This window comes from Hypanus sabinus, chromosome 12 (assembly GCF_030144855.1).
Source record: "Hypanus sabinus isolate sHypSab1 chromosome 12, sHypSab1.hap1, whole genome shotgun sequence".
NCBI lineage: Eukaryota > Metazoa > Chordata > Chondrichthyes > Myliobatiformes > Dasyatidae > Hypanus > Hypanus sabinus.
The window spans coordinates 109,761,289-109,780,036 of NC_082717.1; the positions used below are offsets into that span (position 1 = coordinate 109,761,289).

General features: G+C 41.7%; 1 protein-coding gene across 2 annotated transcripts in view; it reads left to right on the forward strand.

Moving 5' to 3' along the window:
• The window catches only part of LOC132403284 (kinesin-like protein KIF13B), a 249,855-nt gene that overhangs the window by 160,839 nt on the left and 70,268 nt on the right, over positions 1 to 18,748 (forward strand). For both annotated transcript variants that reach the window (XM_059986723.1, XM_059986722.1), the window contains exons 12-20: positions 1,331 to 1,441; positions 2,429 to 2,563; positions 7,123 to 7,253; positions 9,279 to 9,365; positions 11,437 to 11,621; positions 11,766 to 11,973; positions 12,647 to 12,809; positions 13,775 to 13,921; positions 17,470 to 17,619. In XM_059986723.1, the coding sequence (XP_059842706.1) occupies positions 1,331 to 1,441; positions 2,429 to 2,563; positions 7,123 to 7,253; positions 9,279 to 9,365; positions 11,437 to 11,621; positions 11,766 to 11,973; positions 12,647 to 12,809; positions 13,775 to 13,921; positions 17,470 to 17,619 (1,317 nt within the window). The remainder of the gene's footprint in view (positions 1 to 1,330; positions 1,442 to 2,428; positions 2,564 to 7,122; positions 7,254 to 9,278; positions 9,366 to 11,436; positions 11,622 to 11,765; positions 11,974 to 12,646; positions 12,810 to 13,774; positions 13,922 to 17,469; positions 17,620 to 18,748) is intronic.

Below are 18,748 nucleotides of genomic sequence, written 5' to 3' on the forward strand. Positions count from 1 at the left end.
TAAATGGAACTAAATATTGAGATAGTGTTCACGGGTCCATTGTCTGTTCAAAAATCTGATGATGGATGGCAGAAGCTGTTCCTAAAAAGGTAAGCATGTCTCTTCAGGCTGTTGCATCACTTCTTTGATGGTAGCAGTGAGAAGAGGGCACGTCCTGGATGGTGAGGGTCCTTAGTGATGGAATCACTTCTTGAGGAGTCCTTGATAGTGCAGGGGAGGGAGGGGGGAAGGCGAGGGACCAGTGTCCATCTATAACTAAATCTATAACCTCTGCAGCTTTTTTTTAAAACATAGAAAATTCTATGGAAGTGCTTTGTTGATGACAGTCAAAGTCCAGTTTATTGTCGTACCTACAGGTACATAGATGCACAGGAGCAATGAAAACTTACAGCAGTGTTTATAAGTATATGTTATCATATAAGCAGCATTCACAGGAAAAAATCCAATTTAACAGCAATTGTGCACATTCTTACAAGAACAAATCAGAATTAGAAAAAAAAGTTCCATTGTTGTGAAAGTGATTGTAGTATTGCTAAACTTTAGTGGTATGTGTTTTGCTGGTTGAAGGGAAGTAGCTGTTCTTGAACTTGGGGTGGACTTAAGTTTCTGTACCACCTGCCCGATGGTGGCATGGCTCGGATAGTGGGGTTCACCATTGGGGAGAAAAACGGTCAAAATTTCATGTCGAAGATCTTTCCTCCAAACTGGAGAAGTGACAAAACATGTGTGTTTTAAGTTGCAGAGAGTGTGAACCGTGGTGAGAAAGGGGTACAAAGATCAAAGTAACAACTACCACCACCTTTTCAAAGGCAGTGATCGATGGGCAATTTAACACCAGCCAACCCTGCAAAGCCCATGTCCCTTGGATGAATATTTAAAAAATAAAGGACCCATTACATAATTAATATTTAGTATTTTCTATTCAGGAGGGCTGTGAAGACAATAAATAATTATTTATTAATAATAAACAATGTGATGGAGGAAGCCAGTAGGTTGAAAAATATCTGTAGGAGGGGAGGAATTGTTGGCATTTCGGCTTGAAATCCTGCATTGCGACTTTGTCCAAAAACATTGACTTCTTCCTTCCCATACTTGCTGCTTGACCCACTGTGTTCCTCCAGCACATAGTTTCTCCAGAATGCAGCATCTGCAGTTGTTGGGTCAGTAAGTACATTCAGGCTGTGGGGTACGAGTTTAGCAAAGGAAAGTGGTTCAGATTGGCCTTGATCATAATGAATGGTGGAGAAGGTATGATGAGCTGAATGGAATCAACTTGTGTTTATTTTGTACATTCTTCACAACGAACATTCATTTGGCTCTTCCGTACCAGGCAATGAAATCTCCAGAGTTGAAGGATCGTTTGGAAGAGTCTGAAAAGCTAATTCAAGAAATGACTGTTACCTGGGAAGACAAACTAAGGAAAACAGAGGCCATTGCACAAGTATGTAATGCAGTATTACTTTCCCTTGAGTGTGCGACTGAAGTCTATGTTGAAACAAAATCCGAGTGGGTTCACCAATGCACTTCCTGTTCTTACATCCTGCCTACACTGGTGAGATCAGGATGTGTTAACCTGTTTAATGACTCTTCTGATAGTTATTTGATTACTCAGGTGACCAGTGTTGCCTGCACAGTGCATTTCTGGGATTCTACCATCACGTTTTGGTCAGTTTGTTTTCCTTTCTTTTGATTTCCTAATCTAAATGTTCATTGATCTCTTCAGTTTCTTTTAGATTTTCAGTCCATGAAAATTATTGTGCTTTATGAATTACCTATGTTACCACAAGTCCTGAACCTATCCTTCTCATATCCATTATTGTTTTCGAGGCAGTTGGTGGTCTAATCAAGGGGTTTAGATAAGATGCAATGACTTTTGTTCTTGTGTGAATCTTTCAAGTCAGGAACTGGTTTGCAATTCAGCCCAATTATGTAATACTCTGAGAGTTACCAAATTGTAACTTGTACATGAATAACGATTAGTTACCATTCGAGGACCAATGACTGAAACAGAGACCATTTAACTCACAGTAAAGTTGACTTGAGCCTTGTCTATTTCCCATCTCTTGTCCCTTCACTGAATGTTGCATTCTCCACTCGTTTCAACTTGAATCTGATTTCCCGATCTATAGACTCAATTTCCAGGTCTCTACTACTCATGGTCTCATTATTATCTATAGTTATCTTTCTGTCTGTCCATCCGTCCATCCATTCTTTTTTTGTATTAGTACAGTTTATCTTCATTTGCCCATTGTAGTTTTTCATTGGTTCTATTGTATTGCTTTGTTTGACCATAAATGCCTGCAAAAAATTACTCTAGATAATTTTTGCAGTCATGTATGTTATTTGATAATAAATTTTCTTTGAGCACTAGTATTCTCAGTCAGAGACCGTGTTTGTAAATGGATTGTGCCATCTCTCTGTCTTACAGGAGCGTCAAAAGCAGCTTGAGAGTCTTGGCATTTCTCTTCAGTCCTCAGGAATCAAAGTAGGGGATGACAAGTGTTTCTTGGTGAATCTGAATGCCGATCCAGCCTTAAATGAGCTGCTTGTTTATTACTTAAAGGTAATATTCCTTGCTGACGTCGTCATTTCTGTCATTATGTTCTCTTTGTTTTTCTTAAGCAGTCCCTTCTGTTCCAAAATCACAAGAAATTCTGCAGATGCAGAGTAACGCAAAAAATGCTGAAACAACTCTGCAAGTCAGGCAGCATCTATGGAGAGGAATAAACAGTTGACATTTTGGGTCCTGATGAAGTGTCTTGGCCCAAGAAGTTCACTCTTTATTCCTTTCTTTAGTTGCTGCCTGACCTCTTGAGTTCCTCCAACATTTTGTGTGTGTTACTCCCCTTCTGCTCCAGTTACGAGAAGTGAAAGATGCAGGAGTCACTGCACATCAGCTACCACATGGGCTTGACACTGTGAGATCTTGATTCAATGGCAAGGAAGTGCAGGAATGTTGGAGATGCTGGAAATCCTGAGTAACACACGCAAAATGCAGAAGGAATTCAACGTGTCAGGCATCATTTAAGGAGAGGAATGAACAGTCAGTGTCTCAGGTTGACACCCTTCATTAGGATTGGAAAGGAAAGGGGAAGTAGCCAGGGTGAACTAGGTGGGAAGAGGGGAAAGGAGTACAAGCTGGCAGGTGAAGCCAGATGAGGGGATAAGGTGGGTGGGGGAGTGGGATGAAATGAGAAGCTGGGAGGTGATAGGTGGAAAAGGTAAAGGGCTGAAGAAAGAATCTGATAGGAGAGGAATGTGGACAGACCAAGGAGAAAGGGAAGGAGAGGGGCACATAAAGTAGGTGATAGGGAGGTGAGGGGAATAGAAAGGACAAGAGGGGAGCCTGGATGGGGAATTGAAAAAGAGAAGAGGATGAGGAGGGAAAAATTACCAGAAGCTAGAGAACTCACATACACACGCTGATGGAAGCAGATGCATGAATTTGCTCAGATTCTTCTAACTGCCATCCTTCTAACCTTCCCACACCCCATCCTTATCCCCTTCCTCTTTCTGTCACCCCTTCCTCAGCTGTTTTTTCCCTTTCTCCAAACTTCTTCCCCCTGCTTTCCAGCCTAACACAGTACAACATGCATGGTAGGGGGCAAGAGATATATCACAGTGATCTCACAGCCAAAAAATCAGATGGCCAAAAAAAGAGATGGTCTTCATCTCTTCTGTCACTTCATTTCTGTATTCTACCTCATTACTGTTCTTCTTTTGTTCATCCTTTTCTGCTTTGCCTGCACCTTAAGTCTAATCAAAGAGTGGCACAATTAGCATAACTCCATTACAGTGCCAGCAACCTGAGTTCAATTCCTGCCACTGCCAGGAAAGAGTTTGTACTACCCTGTGACCACAACGAGTTTCCTCTGGTTAATTGGTCACAAGGGAATGATGAGCGTGTGACATCATTGGGCAGGAAGGGCCTGTAACCATACTGTATCTTAAAAAAAGACCCGTTTCTTTATTCATAGATGTTGTCTGACTTGAATATTCCTGCATTTTCAGCTTTCATATTGGAACTCATAGAGAGCTGATGATAGGACACTGTCATTTGTGGCTCTTGGATGTTGATAGCTCTCTGCTGTCTTGTATTTTTGACATAGTGAACTTCACATTGAGTGCAGCTTTGATTGCATACTTTCTAGTAATTTGACCATGTAATTTGAGATTTGACCCCTTTCTCTCAGCTCATGTTCTGAAAACAAGAACGCTTGTCTAGCGTGGACTAATAACAACTTCCCACACCGTGATGCGTTTTACCATGGGCAGCTATTTAGGAATATTTATCTTTTGGATTAGAATCGTCTACTTGTTTACAATTGGTGCTTTAAAGTTGTAATTCCCCTACATTACTGTAATTGACATTTCTTAAGACTGTTAAGAACAATTCTGTTTTCCTACGTGCTAGATGACTAGGGAAAAATATAGCAGCGAAACAGGGATAAAACTTTGTATATTTATTCCTTTTTTCACTTCATTTTGATTTTCTACTCACCTTTAATTTTTTTTTAACAGTCCCCCCCATTTTAAATCTTTGAAATTTGTGCAGAGAGTCTCTTGTCACTGCGCCTCCAGAAATACTGCATTGTTCAAGTGCATTGTAATTGTGGGCGTACATACCCGGGTTTAAATGCCTTGAAAGTGTACCTTTTTGTAGTACATGTGCAGTGCAGTATGGTACAAGTCAAGGATAAATTAACATAAACTTATACATAACTTAGAGTACAAGAGTGCAAAATAAGTTGCACTCGTGCAAGATTGAAAGAGGGAAAAGTGCAGAGTGCAAGCTGGTGTTTGGGTTATTCAGGTTGATTCAAGAACCTAATGGAAGTAGGGAAGAAGCTTGGGGGTGTGGTCCTTCAGTCTCTTGTACCTCCTGCCTCGAGAGGAAGGCATGAATGGATGGTGGGGGTCCCTGATATTGGACGCTGCTTTCCTGATACATTGCCTGTTGTAGACATCCTCAATGGTAGTCAGTGCTATATCCATGATAGAGCTGGCTGAAACATTTTGTGTTCCTGTTCACTGGAGTTTCATTGCTGTGATTCAACCAGTGAGAAAGCTTTCCACTGTAGATTTGTAGAAGTTTTTCAGAGTCTTCAATGACATGCCAAATCTCCTTAAAACTCATAAGAAAGTAGAGACACAGGTGCACCCTCTTCATGGTTACTCCTGTGCGCTGGTCCCAGGACAGGTTATCTGAGATGGTGATGTCCAGGAACTTGAAGCTGGTCATCCAGGTTGGTTGGTTGGCAGACAGGAAGCAAAGAGTGGGAGTAAGCGGGACCTTTTCAGAATGGGAAGCAGTGACTAGTGGGGTACCGCAAGGCTCAGTGCTGGGACCCCAGTTGTTTACAATATATATTAATGATTTAGACGAGGGAATTAAATGCAGCATCTCCAAGTTTGTGGATGACGCAAAGCTGGGCGGTGGTGTTAGCTGTGAGGAGGATGCTAAGAGGATGCAAGGTGACTTGGATAGGTGAGGTGAGTGGGCAAATTCATGACAGATGCAATTTAATGTGGATAAATGTGAAGTTATCCACTTTGGTTGCAAGAACAGGAAAACAGATTATTATCTGAACGGTGGCCGATTAGGAAAAGGGGAGATGCAATGAGACCTGGGTGTCATTGTACGTCAGTCATTGAAGGTGGGCATGCAGGTACAGCAGGTGGTGAAAAAGGCTAATGGTATGTTGGCATTTATAGCAAAAGGATTTGAGTACAGGAGCAGGGAAGTTCTACTGCAGTTGTACAAGGCCTTGGTGAGACCGCACCTAGAATACTGTGTGCAGTTTTGGTCCCCTAATCTGAGGAAAGACATTCTTGCCAGAGAGGGAGTACAAAGAAGGTTCACCAGATTGATTCCTGGGATGGCAGAACTTTCATATGAAGAAAGACTGGATCGACTAGGTTTATAGTCACTGGAATTTAGAAGATTGAGGGGGGGGATCTTATTGAAACGTATAAAATTCTAAAGGGATTGGACAGGCTAGATGCAGGAAGATTGTTTCCAATGTTGGGTAAGTGCAGAACGAGGGGTCACAGTTTAAGGATAAAGGGGAAGCCGTTTAGGACCGAGATGAGGAAAAACTTCTTCACACAGAGAGTGGTGAATCTGTGGAACTTTCTGCCACAGGAAACAGTTGAGGCCAGTTCATTGGCTATATTTAAGAGGAAGTTAGATATGGCCCTTGTAGCTAAAGGGATCAGGGGGTATGGAGAGAAAGCAAGTACAGGGTTTTGAGTTGGATGATCAGCCATGATCATACTGAATGGCGGTGCAGGCTCGAAGGGCCGAATGGCCCACTCCTGGACCTATTTTCTATGTTTCTATCCTTTTCACTGCAGTTCCTTCAGCAAGGACTGCTGCGAGTTTGCCTGTCTTCACCTTCCTGACATCTACAATCAGTTCTGTGGTTTTGCTGACATTAAGTGCAAGGTTGTTGTTACAACACCACTCAACTAGCTAATCGATCTTACCTCATTGCCTTCCATAATTCTGCCTTGAACATAGAATATAGAATCCAACAGCACAACAACAGGTCCTTCAGCCCATTCAGTCCTTGTCACCCTGATCTGCCTTGTCTCATCTTCCTACACCTGGACCATATCTCTTCAAACCTCTCATATCTATGTACCTGTCCATTGAGTCCATGTCACCCTTATCTGCCTCGCCTCATCTACCTGCATCCAGGACCTATCCTTCCAAACCTCTCATACCATCTTCTCATAAATGTTACAATTAAAACCTTCATTTCAAAGCTTATTCTACACTCACACTGTAATGTTGATTCAAGTGGGAGCAATTGGAACATTATAAAGACCAATATGAAATATTAATTCAGGAGGATTTGTATGTTTAAAATTTCACACCACAGAAGGAAGATTTTCAGTTGTACAGCTCTTTGAAGGAGTTAACTAGGTAGTCTCATGGCCTTGCCTGTACTCCTGAAATATTGTCTTGATGTATTGATCCAAATGGAAGTTTTAGCATTTTTTCAACTACTTGAAGTAATCAAACCTCATTGCATTGGCAACTTGTAGGTCTTCTATTTGTTGAAAGCCATGCTTGGACAAGAGGACTTAATTTGTACTTTGTTATTTGTTCAACAGAATCACACTCTGATTGGATCTGATGATTCGCAGGACATACAGCTGTGTGGAATGGGAATACTTCCAGAACATTGTGTCATTGATATCTCTCCAGAGAGACGAGTCATTCTCACACCAAAACAAAACACCAGGTGGAATCTCGATAATCTTCTATAATTGATTTTAAAAATGAACTCGCCCAAACTTTATTTCTATCCTGAGGTGTTTATGCAATTGTTGCATCTTGAAATTAAAATATTGATTTGGAACCAAGAAAGTTAGTCATTTTGGTTTTACCATCTCTTTGGGAGAACATTTGTGTCCTCTGTGATATTACTGACCTGCTCAAGCAGTAGCTGTGGAGAGAGAAATGGCTAAGATTTCAGCTCAATGACCTTTCACCAGAACTCAGTTAAGTTAGAAGTTAAACTAGTTCAGGGTTGCAGGGAAAGAGGTGTGAGAAAGAAGGAACATTCTGAGGTATGGGTGGAGATCAGAAGAAACTAAATAACAAATGTTTGTGGTGCTTCTTGAAAATGTGGCAGAGTTATGTGGAGAGGTGTTAAAAATGGGAGGAGTTGGTGAATGAAAGATAAACTGGGAAAAGGAGACAAAGTACTGAATATTGGAAATGTGTGAAACATCATTAGAACAGCTGATTAGAATTTTTTAAATTCAGTGCTCATCTTTGCCTTAAGTAGGTGACTCTTTTAAACAGTGATGCCTAATTCTTGACTCCCACATGAGTAATTATCCTCTCCATATTCACCTTACCAAGACCCAATGGGGCCTGTGGGAATTCAGGTCCTGTGACTCATCAAAATGGAGAAGGAAGACCTGGGAACCTACTGAGAACCTTGTGTCTCTTTGGAAGCCGGCAAAAACTTAGCATACCACTTCTGTATTACCTTCCTGTTCCACCAAGCCATCCTGTCCGTCCTCTGAAAGATCCCGTGTAGCTGTTACCAGCCAACTCAGAATTCACAGACTTGGTTTGGGAGGTTAAGTCATCCTAAAGCCTTGGGGATTTGGGACAATGTCTTGTGAAGTGAGCTTGATGTATTCCTCTTTGGGATGAGAGGAGACTTGGTAATGGTGTATAAGATGATGAAGTGGACAGACAGCTCCTTATTCCAGGGGTGGCAATAGCTAATATGAGAAGACATAACTTAAAGGTAATTAGAATAAAGCATAGGGGAAATATTAAAGGTAGTTTTTTTACGCAAAGAGTGGGAAGTGCATGGAACACACTCCCAGGGGTTGTGGTAGAGGCAGATACATTAGGGGAGGGAAGGGTTAGATTGAAAGTTGAGTAAGTTAGAAGGTCAGCATATCATTTTGCTGCACTCTTTTATGTTCAGTGTTCAGTGGTGAAGACTGCAGAATGTCATGTTAGAAGGTGATGCACTTTCAGTAGAGCTGAACCCTGAAATCACAGTCACCTCATCCTTTTCTCCTGAACCCGCATCACCGTTACAGATAAAGGTGCTTTACAGTACCAGTGACCTGAGTTAAATTCCCATCACTGCCTGTACATTCTCTCTGTGACATTGTGGGTTTCTTCCAGATGTTCCAGTTTCCTCCCACAGTCTAAAGACATACCAGTTAGTCAGATCCATCATGGGCATTATCCTCCATCGTTTCCAGGACATCGTCAAGGAGTGATGCCTTTAAAAGGTGCACCCATTATTAAGGACCCCCACCACCCAGAACATACCCTGTTCTCATTGCTGCCACCCAAGCCTGAAGGCACACACTCAATGATTCAGGAAGAGCTTCTTCCCCTCTGCCATCCAATTTCTGAGTCGACATTGAATCCATGAACACTACCTCACTACATATTTTTGCACTGGTTATTTAACTATTTAATATATATACTATAATTCCTAGTTTTTTCTCTGTTATTATGTATTGTATTGTACTGCTGCTGCAAAGACAACAAATTTTGTGACATTTGCCAGTGATATTAAACCTGATTCTGATTCTGTGCTGTAGTATTCTGTGATGTAAGGTCTTCTGTGGGTGTGACTACCTTGCGGAGCATTCTCTGCATTCTCTCTCTCTTGTTCATTCTGATTGCCTAAGGTTATGGTCTCTTTCTTTGTACCTTCCAGTGCATTTGTCCACTTAATGTTTTCACAGTACCGCTGATTGTAACATTTAACTTCTCTCCCCAGAACATTTGTAAATGGCTCCCTTTTAACCTGCCCTACGCAGCTTCATCACGGTGATCGAATCCTCTGGGGTAACAACCACTTCTTCAGGTAACGTAGAGTGAAGTACAGTCATTAGTTTTATTCAGTTTTATTGGCGTGTACAAATTTATCAGTCAGCACAGCTGGAGTTTTCTGTGCAGCAACTCAAGCGATTCAAGGACTGTGGTTACCTCCTTACAAGAAAGATATAGAGCCTCGGAAAGGATGCCAAAGCAATGCTAAGTAACACACATAAAATGCTGGAGGAAATCAGCAGGACAGGCAGCATCTGTGGAAATGATAAACAGTCGGTGTTTTGGGCTGAGACCCTTCTTCGAAATTACCATACTGCCTGGATTAGAGGCCATGAACTGTAAGATGTTCATCAGATTCGGTTTGTTTTCTCTGGTGCATCAGAGGCTAAGGGGAGACCTGATAAAAGTTTATAAAATTACCAGTTAGGGTATGTGGCCTGACTTGTTTCTCCCAAGGTCATAGATTTAAGGTGAGTGAGGGTATCATGTAATTAAGATCATGTACGTAAAGAGAGAGGGAATAAATTTAAAACTCTGGTTTTTCACACAGAGTACTAGTGCCTGGGGCAAGTTTTTAGGTAGATCTGTGGATTTTCATGAATATGGATCGTGTGTAGGCAAAGTAATTTAAATATAGAACAGAGTATAATGCTCACATAGTATTTTGTGCCGGCCTTTTAATCTACTCTAATGTCTATCTAATCCTACCCTCCTACATAGCCCTCCATTTTGCTGCTTTAGTTCTGAAATTTAGCTTAATTTGGCATTGTGTAAAGTAAATATATCATGAGGTCAAAGGGCCTGTTCTTTTGCTGTACTGTTCTATGTTCTGTAAATGAGTGGAGTTCTGAAAAATGTTTGCAAACTTCTGAGATGGTCCTCTCAGGTCTCGATTCCACTGGATTTTAAGGGTTCTCATTTCACTACCAAATCCTTTGCAGGATCTACTGGTGAATTGGAGTACTGTGTGCTCCTTGTACTGTTTGTGGTTGGTACCTTTTCACATGTTTTTCCACCAGTTTGAGTCATCTTGGGTCACGATGAAGACATCTTAACGTATTTGTGTTGCTGGGTGTTGTTTTCTATGACACAGCTCCAAGTAGGGATGCTTATTCCAGGAGTCAACTCATCAAAGTTGGTTTAATATGATCAGAGTCTTGATGTTAGGATTTTGTCTTGTGAGGTTTATTGATATTTGGTGTTTACACTCTTCCATTGGACCTGGGAGATTTTGCAGAGGCAACACAGAAAATACTGCTGCTGTAGGTCATCTGATCCCCTGATGTATATAGGACCTAGGATTAGAAGTCAGCCCATTGAGTCTATTCTGCCATTCCAGGAGGCTAATTTTTAGGCACTGTATTTGTGAATTTTGTCATTAAGCCTCTGCATTAATTAATAGCAATGACTTCTAACTTGGGCGGACTCTCTTATAATGTCTGTTGCAAAAGATACTGGTTAACCATCTTCACCGGAGATTCAAAAGTCATTATGGTACCTGTTCAACTGCATTCTCTGAAATTCAGAGTCGTGGGGGAGGGCGGTAGTCGTAGAAATAGTGTATTTTCAAACAGTAAATGAGAAATATTACAGCTGTTTTCCATTTAAGGGTTAACTTTATTTATATATCGAAACATGCAGTGAAATGTGTTGGTTTTTTTTGCATCAATGACCAACACAGTCCGAGGATGTGCTGGTGGCAGCCCTGCAGGTGTCTCCACACTTCCTGTGCCAACATAGTATGCACACAACTTACTGACCTGTCCATCTTTGGAATGTGGAAGGAAGCCAGAGCACATGGGGGAACCTGACAAGGAGAACATACAAGACTCCTTAGAGGCAGCGGTAGGAATTGAACCCGAGTTGCTGGCTCTGGAAAATGTTTATTACTGTGATACCCTGACTTTTGTAGAACTGAAACCTCAAGAGTCAGCCATGGTGGAACGGAAGAGCAGACTCAGTGGCCATTTGGGTATCATGGTTCTCCTAATTCTGCTCCTATGTCTTATGATCTTGTAATGAGTATCAGCTGCCAATCCAACAATCAAGTAAGAGTGTCTAAAATTCACCATAGAAATTTTCTTGACCTTTATTTTCTTATTTAGAATAAATCTGCCAAAACCGAAGCCATTGCAGGAAGAAGAGGGGCAGGAAAACTCCATGAAGCAAAGCTCTAGTAGTGAGCAACTGGACGGAGATGGGGACAGTGCTAGTGATGGCTCCAGTGAGAATAATTACAGCTTTGAGTTTGCACAGATGGAGGTCACGATGAAAGCTCTTGGGAACAATGGTAGGGAGGAAGCACTTAATTGTTTAAATTTAGTTTTATATGCGGTGCACTAAGTTGATGAAATTTGCATGGATGGTTGAGTGCATGTCTTGGTGTGTTACCAATACAAGACAAGGATAATGGCACAGTTCATTGTATTGACAGATGCGATGCAGTCAGTGCTGCAGAGGCTGGAGCGGCAACACCAGGAGGAGAAACGCTCTGCGCTGGAACAACAGCGCCTCATGTATGAACGGGAGCTGGAACAGTTACGTAGGCGTTTGTCCCCCGAGAAACATTACCGTAGCATGGAGCGCCTTTCTTTCAGTTCCCCCAGCACTCAGCAGCGCCTCCGTCAGTGGACTGAGGAAAGGTGGGTAAAGCCTTTGAGGTGAATTGTGTTTTCATAACTATGCTGATTTGTCCTCTGGAATGGATTATGGTTACTCTGGAATCTATCCTGAAACTATGCAAAGGTACGATGAAGCATAAATTACCTGGATATTTTGTATTTTTGCATTAATTCACATCCTTCACATTAATTCACATCCAGTGAAAAAGCGCCATAGCTTTGTCGATAAACAAGAGGCTGCACGTCATCAGCACATGAGACTCTGCAGATGCTAGAAATCCAGAACAATACACACACAATGCTGAAGGAACTCAACAGATCATGCAATGTTCATAGAAATGAATAAAGAGTCAAATTGAGCTGAGACTGGAAAAGAAAGGGGCAAGAAGCCAGAGTGAGGTGGGGGAGAGGAAGGAGCACAGGAGACCAGGTGAGGGGAAAGGTGGGTTGGTAGGGAACAGGGGATAAAGTAAGAAGCTGGGAGAAGTTAGTTGGAAGAGGTAAAGGGCTGAAAAATAGGTAATCCAATAAGAGAGGAAAGTGGACCATTTAAGAAAGAGGGGCATCAGAGGGAGATGATGGGTAGGTGAAGAGAAGAGAATATATGCTGCTTCATACTTTTGCATAACTGCAGGACAGATTCAAGAGAAGAGAAAGGTGGCTTATTTGGTTCCACTATTTTTTGTTCCTGCAGGGAGGCAATGCTGAATCACAGTCTCATGAAACTGCAGGAGCAGATTGCCAAAGCGAATCTTTATGTCCGTGAGGCAAATTACATCGCTGAAGAGATGGAGAAGAAGACAGAGTATCAGGTGACTCTACAGATTCCAGCATCCAACCTTGATGCTAACCGAAAGGTAACAAAATTCAAAATAAATTTATTATCAAAGTACATATATGTCACCATTTACAACCCTGAGATTCATTTTCTTGTGGGCATACTGAATAAATCCATAATTGAATAATAACCATAATAGAATCAATGAAAGACCACACCAACTTGGGTGTTCAACCAACTTTTGAAAGAAAACAACGTGTAAATACAAAAAGAAATAAATAATAAATGTGATTATTTGTTGCTATAAATAAATATGGGGAACGTGAAATGAAGAGTTCTTGAAAGTTAGTCCATAGTTAATGGGAACATTTCAATGATGGAGCAAATGAAATTGAGTAAAGTTATCTTCTTTGGTTCAAGAGCCTGATGGTTGAGGGGTAGTTACTGTTCCTGAACCTGGTAGTGTTGGTCCTGAGAATCCTGTACTTCTGATGGCAGCAATGAAAAGAGAGCACGTCCTGGGTGGTGGGAGTCCTTGATGATGGATGCCGCTTTCCTGCGACAATGCTCAGTGGTGGGGAGGGCATTGCTTGTAAATATACCAGATGATGAGTGGTTTGATGTGAGCAGCTTAGCAATGGTTATCAGGGCAGGTTTGGTACCACAGCTGAGCAAGTTTGAAAGGGAGATCAGCTTTTTGCCTGCAGGATCAAATGCAGGTATCAGTTGATTGCGGAAGTAGGAGGACAAAGGTACATTCATGTTCGCTCAACAAAGGATTTATTTTGATCAGTCTTGAACTGTGGCAGATGTAATTTCCATATTGAGGTTAATGGGATACCTTTGTATAGAATTTCAGTCAGTATTTAGTAAGTTGAAAGATTTTAAAGCCTTTTTCAATTTTTCATCTCACTTCTGTTGTCACACTTTGTAAGGTGTTAGATGGCACGATAGTGTAGAGGTTACTGCAAATGCTTAAATTGCATCAAGAGATGCATCATTTTATTATTATGCTTTTGCAATCATGTTTTCTTTCACCAACAGCGAGACTCTGTTCTCAGTGAGCCAGCGATTCAGGTACGGCGGAAGGGCAAAGGGAAGCAGATTTGGTCACTGGAAAAGCTGGAAAACCGACTTATTGATATGCGTGAGCTTTACCAGGAATGGAAAGATTGTGATGAGGACAATCCCGTAAGTAGAAGATTTGTACTTGTTATACTTGGGAATGTGGGAATGCAGAGAACCAAACGAGGGTATTGTAGGTTCCTACGCCTGAAACTACACTGTCTCCCTCACCACCATTCAGGGTCTGAAACAGTCCTTCCCCATGAGGTGACACTTCGTGGGTCTGCTGGGGTCACCTATTGTTTCTGGTGCCTGCAATACACTGACATAGATTGGGGTGGGGGGCACTTTGTTGGGCACCTTGGATCCACCCACCACAAAAGGCTGGATCTTGCAGTGGCCACTCACTTCAATTCATCTTCCCATTTCCCCTCTGGCGTGTCTGACCATGGCTTCCTCTAATGCCTTGATGAGGCCACATTAGGTTGGAAGAGCATCATCTTGTGTTCTCTCTGGGTATACTCCAATCTGTTGGCATTAACATCAATTTCCTTAACCTCAGGTAATTTCTCCCTTCACTCTTTTTCCATTTCCCATGCTGGTTTCCCTTTTCACCCCCTCTCTTCTCGCTCTGATATTCGCCTCCTTCCCTTTCTTCCATAGTCTACTGTCTTTTCCTATCCGATACCTTTATCTTCAACCCTTTACCTCTTCCACCTATTAGCACTCAGATTTTCACTTCACCAACCACCTACCTTCCCCCTCACGTGGTCTCACCTATCCCTTGCCAGCTTGTACTCCTTCCTCTCCCCCCATCACCGCTTTCCTTTCCAGTCCTGATGAAGCTCCCACTCCAAAATGTTGATGGTTTATTCCCCTCCACAGATGCTGCCTGACTTGCTGAGTTCTTCCAGCATTGTGTGCGTGTTGCTCTGGAATTCCAGCATCTGCAGAATTCCTTGAGTGTATGACTTCAGTTTTTGTAGGGCTTCCCAGTGTTCAAAAGATACTGCATATCCATCCATCTAACTCTTCTAGTTGTATTAGAATGACTGCATTTTTTTCTGCAAGGGCATAATGGCTGTGTTTATGGAATAGTAACCCAGAAACCTGGACTAATTATCAGAAATGTATTCAGACCCTGCTGAATTTAGAAAATTTAATTACAGTTAATTAAAAGTAGAACAGAAAGTTATTCTTGGTATTATATTGACCTTGAAACCACTGGATCATCATAAAAGTCCATCTGGTGCACGTATGATTGGAAATCTGCCATACTTTGGTGCAAATTGGACCCAGAACAATGTGTCCTTTAGTGGGTGAGTTTAGGACCAGAGGGCACAGCCCCAGGATGGAAGCTTGTCCTTTTATACAGAGATGAGGAGGAATTTCTTTAGCCAGATGTTGGTGAATCTGTGGAATTAATTGCCACAAATGGCTGTGGAGGCCAAGTCATTGGGTATATTTAAAGTGGAGGGTGATAGGTTCTTGGTTAATCAGGCTGTCAAAGGTTATGGGAGAAGGCAGGAGAATGGGGTTCAGAGAGTTAATAAATCAGCCATGATGGAATGGCAGAGCAGACTCGATGTGCCAAATGGCCTAATTCTACTCCTATGGCTTACGGTCAATACAGCTGACTCGTAAAAGGCTACCACTTTCTTGGTGGTAAAAAGGGATGGATTCTAATTACCAGCTTGGTGAATGCCTCTCCTTGTCGTCGAAACAAAAGAGTTGTGCAATGCTAATCTCTGTTCTATTGAACGGACCTCTTCGAATGATAAAATTTCTCCTTACCTTGCATCTTGCTGTCTGCCCACACTGCACTTTCTGTTACTGCTTTTCCCTTGGACTACATTGATGCATCATGTAATGAACTGATCTGTACAGATGGCATGTAAAACAGCTTTTCGCTATGCCTTATTTGGTACATGTGACAATAATAAACCAATTACGTTCCATGAATGGATGAAACAAATCAGAATAGGTTTCTTTAGCATATCCTCTCTATATTTCACATCATTGGTGTTTGACATTGGTTTGTTATTATCATATGTATCCAGTCAGAGTGAAAAGCTTGTCTTGCATACTGTTCATACAGATCAGATCATTTCACAGTCCATTGTCGAGGTAAAAAATAACAATTCAGAATAATGTGTAACAGCTACCCAAAAAAGTGCAGCGCAGGTAAACAATATTAGAATCAGATTGACTTTATTTTTCACATGTACAATGAAATGTACAGTGAAATGTGTCGTTTGCATTAACAACCAGCAGATCCTAAGGATGTGATGGGTGCCACATATTCCGGCACTGATAGAGTGTGTGCCCAGTGTTCAGCAGAAATCATTGGTTTATTATTGTCACGTGTGCCAAATAAAGCACAGTGAAAAGTTGTTTCACATACCATCCAAGACTCTGTGGAAAAACCTTGCATTCTTGAGTCCTGATGAAAAGTCTCTACCCAAAACATTGGCTTCATTGATGCTGCCTGACCGTCTGAGTTCCTCCAGCATTTTGTGTGTGTGTTGCTCTAGATTTCCAAAATCTGCAGTGTCTTTTGCATTCTGGTATCTACGTAGTTGATGTTTCAATCTGTTGGTGTTGGGGCGCAGTGCGCATTTGATAGGGATGGATAAGAATAAAACTGGGTTGCTGCACTATTGGTGTCAATAGGTGCTTGATGATCTGTGCAGACTCTGAACCCATGGGCCTGTTTCTGTGCTGTGTGGCTGTAGTTCTCTTGATAATCTGTGCAGACTCTGAACCCATGGGCCTGTTTCTGTGCTGTGTGACTATAGTTCTCTTGATGATCTGTGCAAACTCTGAACCCATGGGCCTGTTTCTGTGCTCTATGACTGTAGTTCTCTTGATCTGTGCAGACTGTGAGCCCATGTGCCTTTTTCTGTGCTGTATAATTGTAGTTCTCTTGCTCTGAGGCTGCACTTCTTTCAAAGATCCCGTGTGAAACTTGGCTGACATTTGTCCCCATCTCCCCGACTCACTCTCATCCTGCACTGGTCACTTCTCATCTTTTATTGCTGCTGTGTCACATAATTATATGATTGTTTGTTTTACTTTAACAATGTCAGTAACATTATACTGTCTCACACAATTGTGCACCTCGCACTTTATGTCAACCTGTCAGTGCTCAGGCCAGGTCACTCAGGGACTTGTGTTAATATTATTTTGTGACTGTACATGTGGGATCAGAACTATATGTGCTGTGTGTGGCTATATGTACTGTGTTTTGCACCGTAGCTGCAGAAGAACAAAGTTTCATTTATCTATATACATGTGCACGGTTGAATGGCAATGAGCTTGAACTTCAACATATTTGTGAAAGGAATAATTTACACTGTCAGTTTATATGGATGTCCAGAATTTCCCAAACTTTGATTAGCATCATGTGGAGTTGAAAGTTTGATGGTCTGTATGTTAAACATTCTCATAAACAAAGAGTCTCCTAACTCTTTAAAAGGAAAGTGATTTTAATGTCTATTCTTAACTTTGATAATCTACCATTCTCTTTTGTAAAAAAAAATTGATTTAACAGTACAAGAACAGTCTTTGACTGTTTAAAAACACAAAATGTTGGCAGAACTCAGCAGGCCAGTCTTTGATTGTTTAGCTGTTTCATGGGCTGCTGGTTGACTGAATTGATTGTGTGTTTACAGATGATGAGATCCTACTTTAAGCGCGCCGACCCATTCTTTGATGAACAGGAGAACCACAGTTTGATTGGAGTTGCAAATGTTTTCTTGGAGTTGCTGTTCTACGACGTGAAATTACAGTATGCAGTACCCATCATCAATCAGAAGGGGGAGGTAGGTGATGTCAGTATGTCCTTATTGCAAATCTAATTTCTGTACGGATTCCACCTTGTTGAGATTTGCATTGTGAATGGGAGACTGACAGATGTGATGTGTTGAAATGCTCTGATTTCCCAGAACATGGGAACTCCGTCATATCCATGCTGACCGCGTTGCCTGCACATGCCTCATATCTCTCTGTTCCCTATGTATTTCGGTTCCTGTCTAAATGCCTCTTAAATGTTGCTGTCATGTCTGCTTCTACCTCCTCTCCTGGAATTGTGTTCCAAGCACCTACCAAACTGTGTAATCAAAACCTTACTTCTTAAATCTCTTTTAAACTTTCCCCCGTTCACTGTCAACCAAAGCCCTGGAATGTTTGACACTTCTGCCATGGGAAAAGACTGATTGTCTATCCTAATTGTGTCCACATCATTTTATATTCTTCTGTTAGGCCTTTGACAATCTCTAGATTGCAACCCAGGTTTGTCCAGCTTCCTCTTATATCTAAAGCATATCTAATATCTTTTTACAGCTAACATTAATCACACTAGACAACACATTCTTCAGAATGATTTGTTTTTTGTTTATGGTTAGACTGCTTGGAATGAGTAGCTGGGTGACAGGAGAAATGGAAATAGGCAGTTTGAGCAGAGCACCCCTGCGGCCATTCCCCTCAAAAAACAAGTATACCACTTTGGATACTTTTGTGGGGGATGACCTCCCAGGAGAATGCCACAGTGACTGGGTTACAGGCACTGACCATGGGTCTGTGGTGCAGAAGGGAAAGAGAGGAGGAAGGGAGCGGTAGTGATAGGGGATTTGATAGTAAGGGGAACAGACAGGAGATTCTGTGGATGTGAGCGGGACACCTGGATGGTATGTTGCTTCCAAGGTGCCAGCGTCAGTGATGTCTCAGGTTGTGTACATAACATCTTGGAGAGGCAGGGAAGCAGCCAGAAGTCTTGGTATATATTGGTAACAATGACATAGGAAGGAAAAACAATGAGTTTCTGAGAAGAGAATTTAGAGAGCTAGGTAGAAAACTAAAACAGGACCTCCAGGATAGTAATTTCTGGATTGCTGTCTGTGCCACACACCAGTGAGGGTAGAAACAGGATGATTTGGCAGATAAATGCATGGC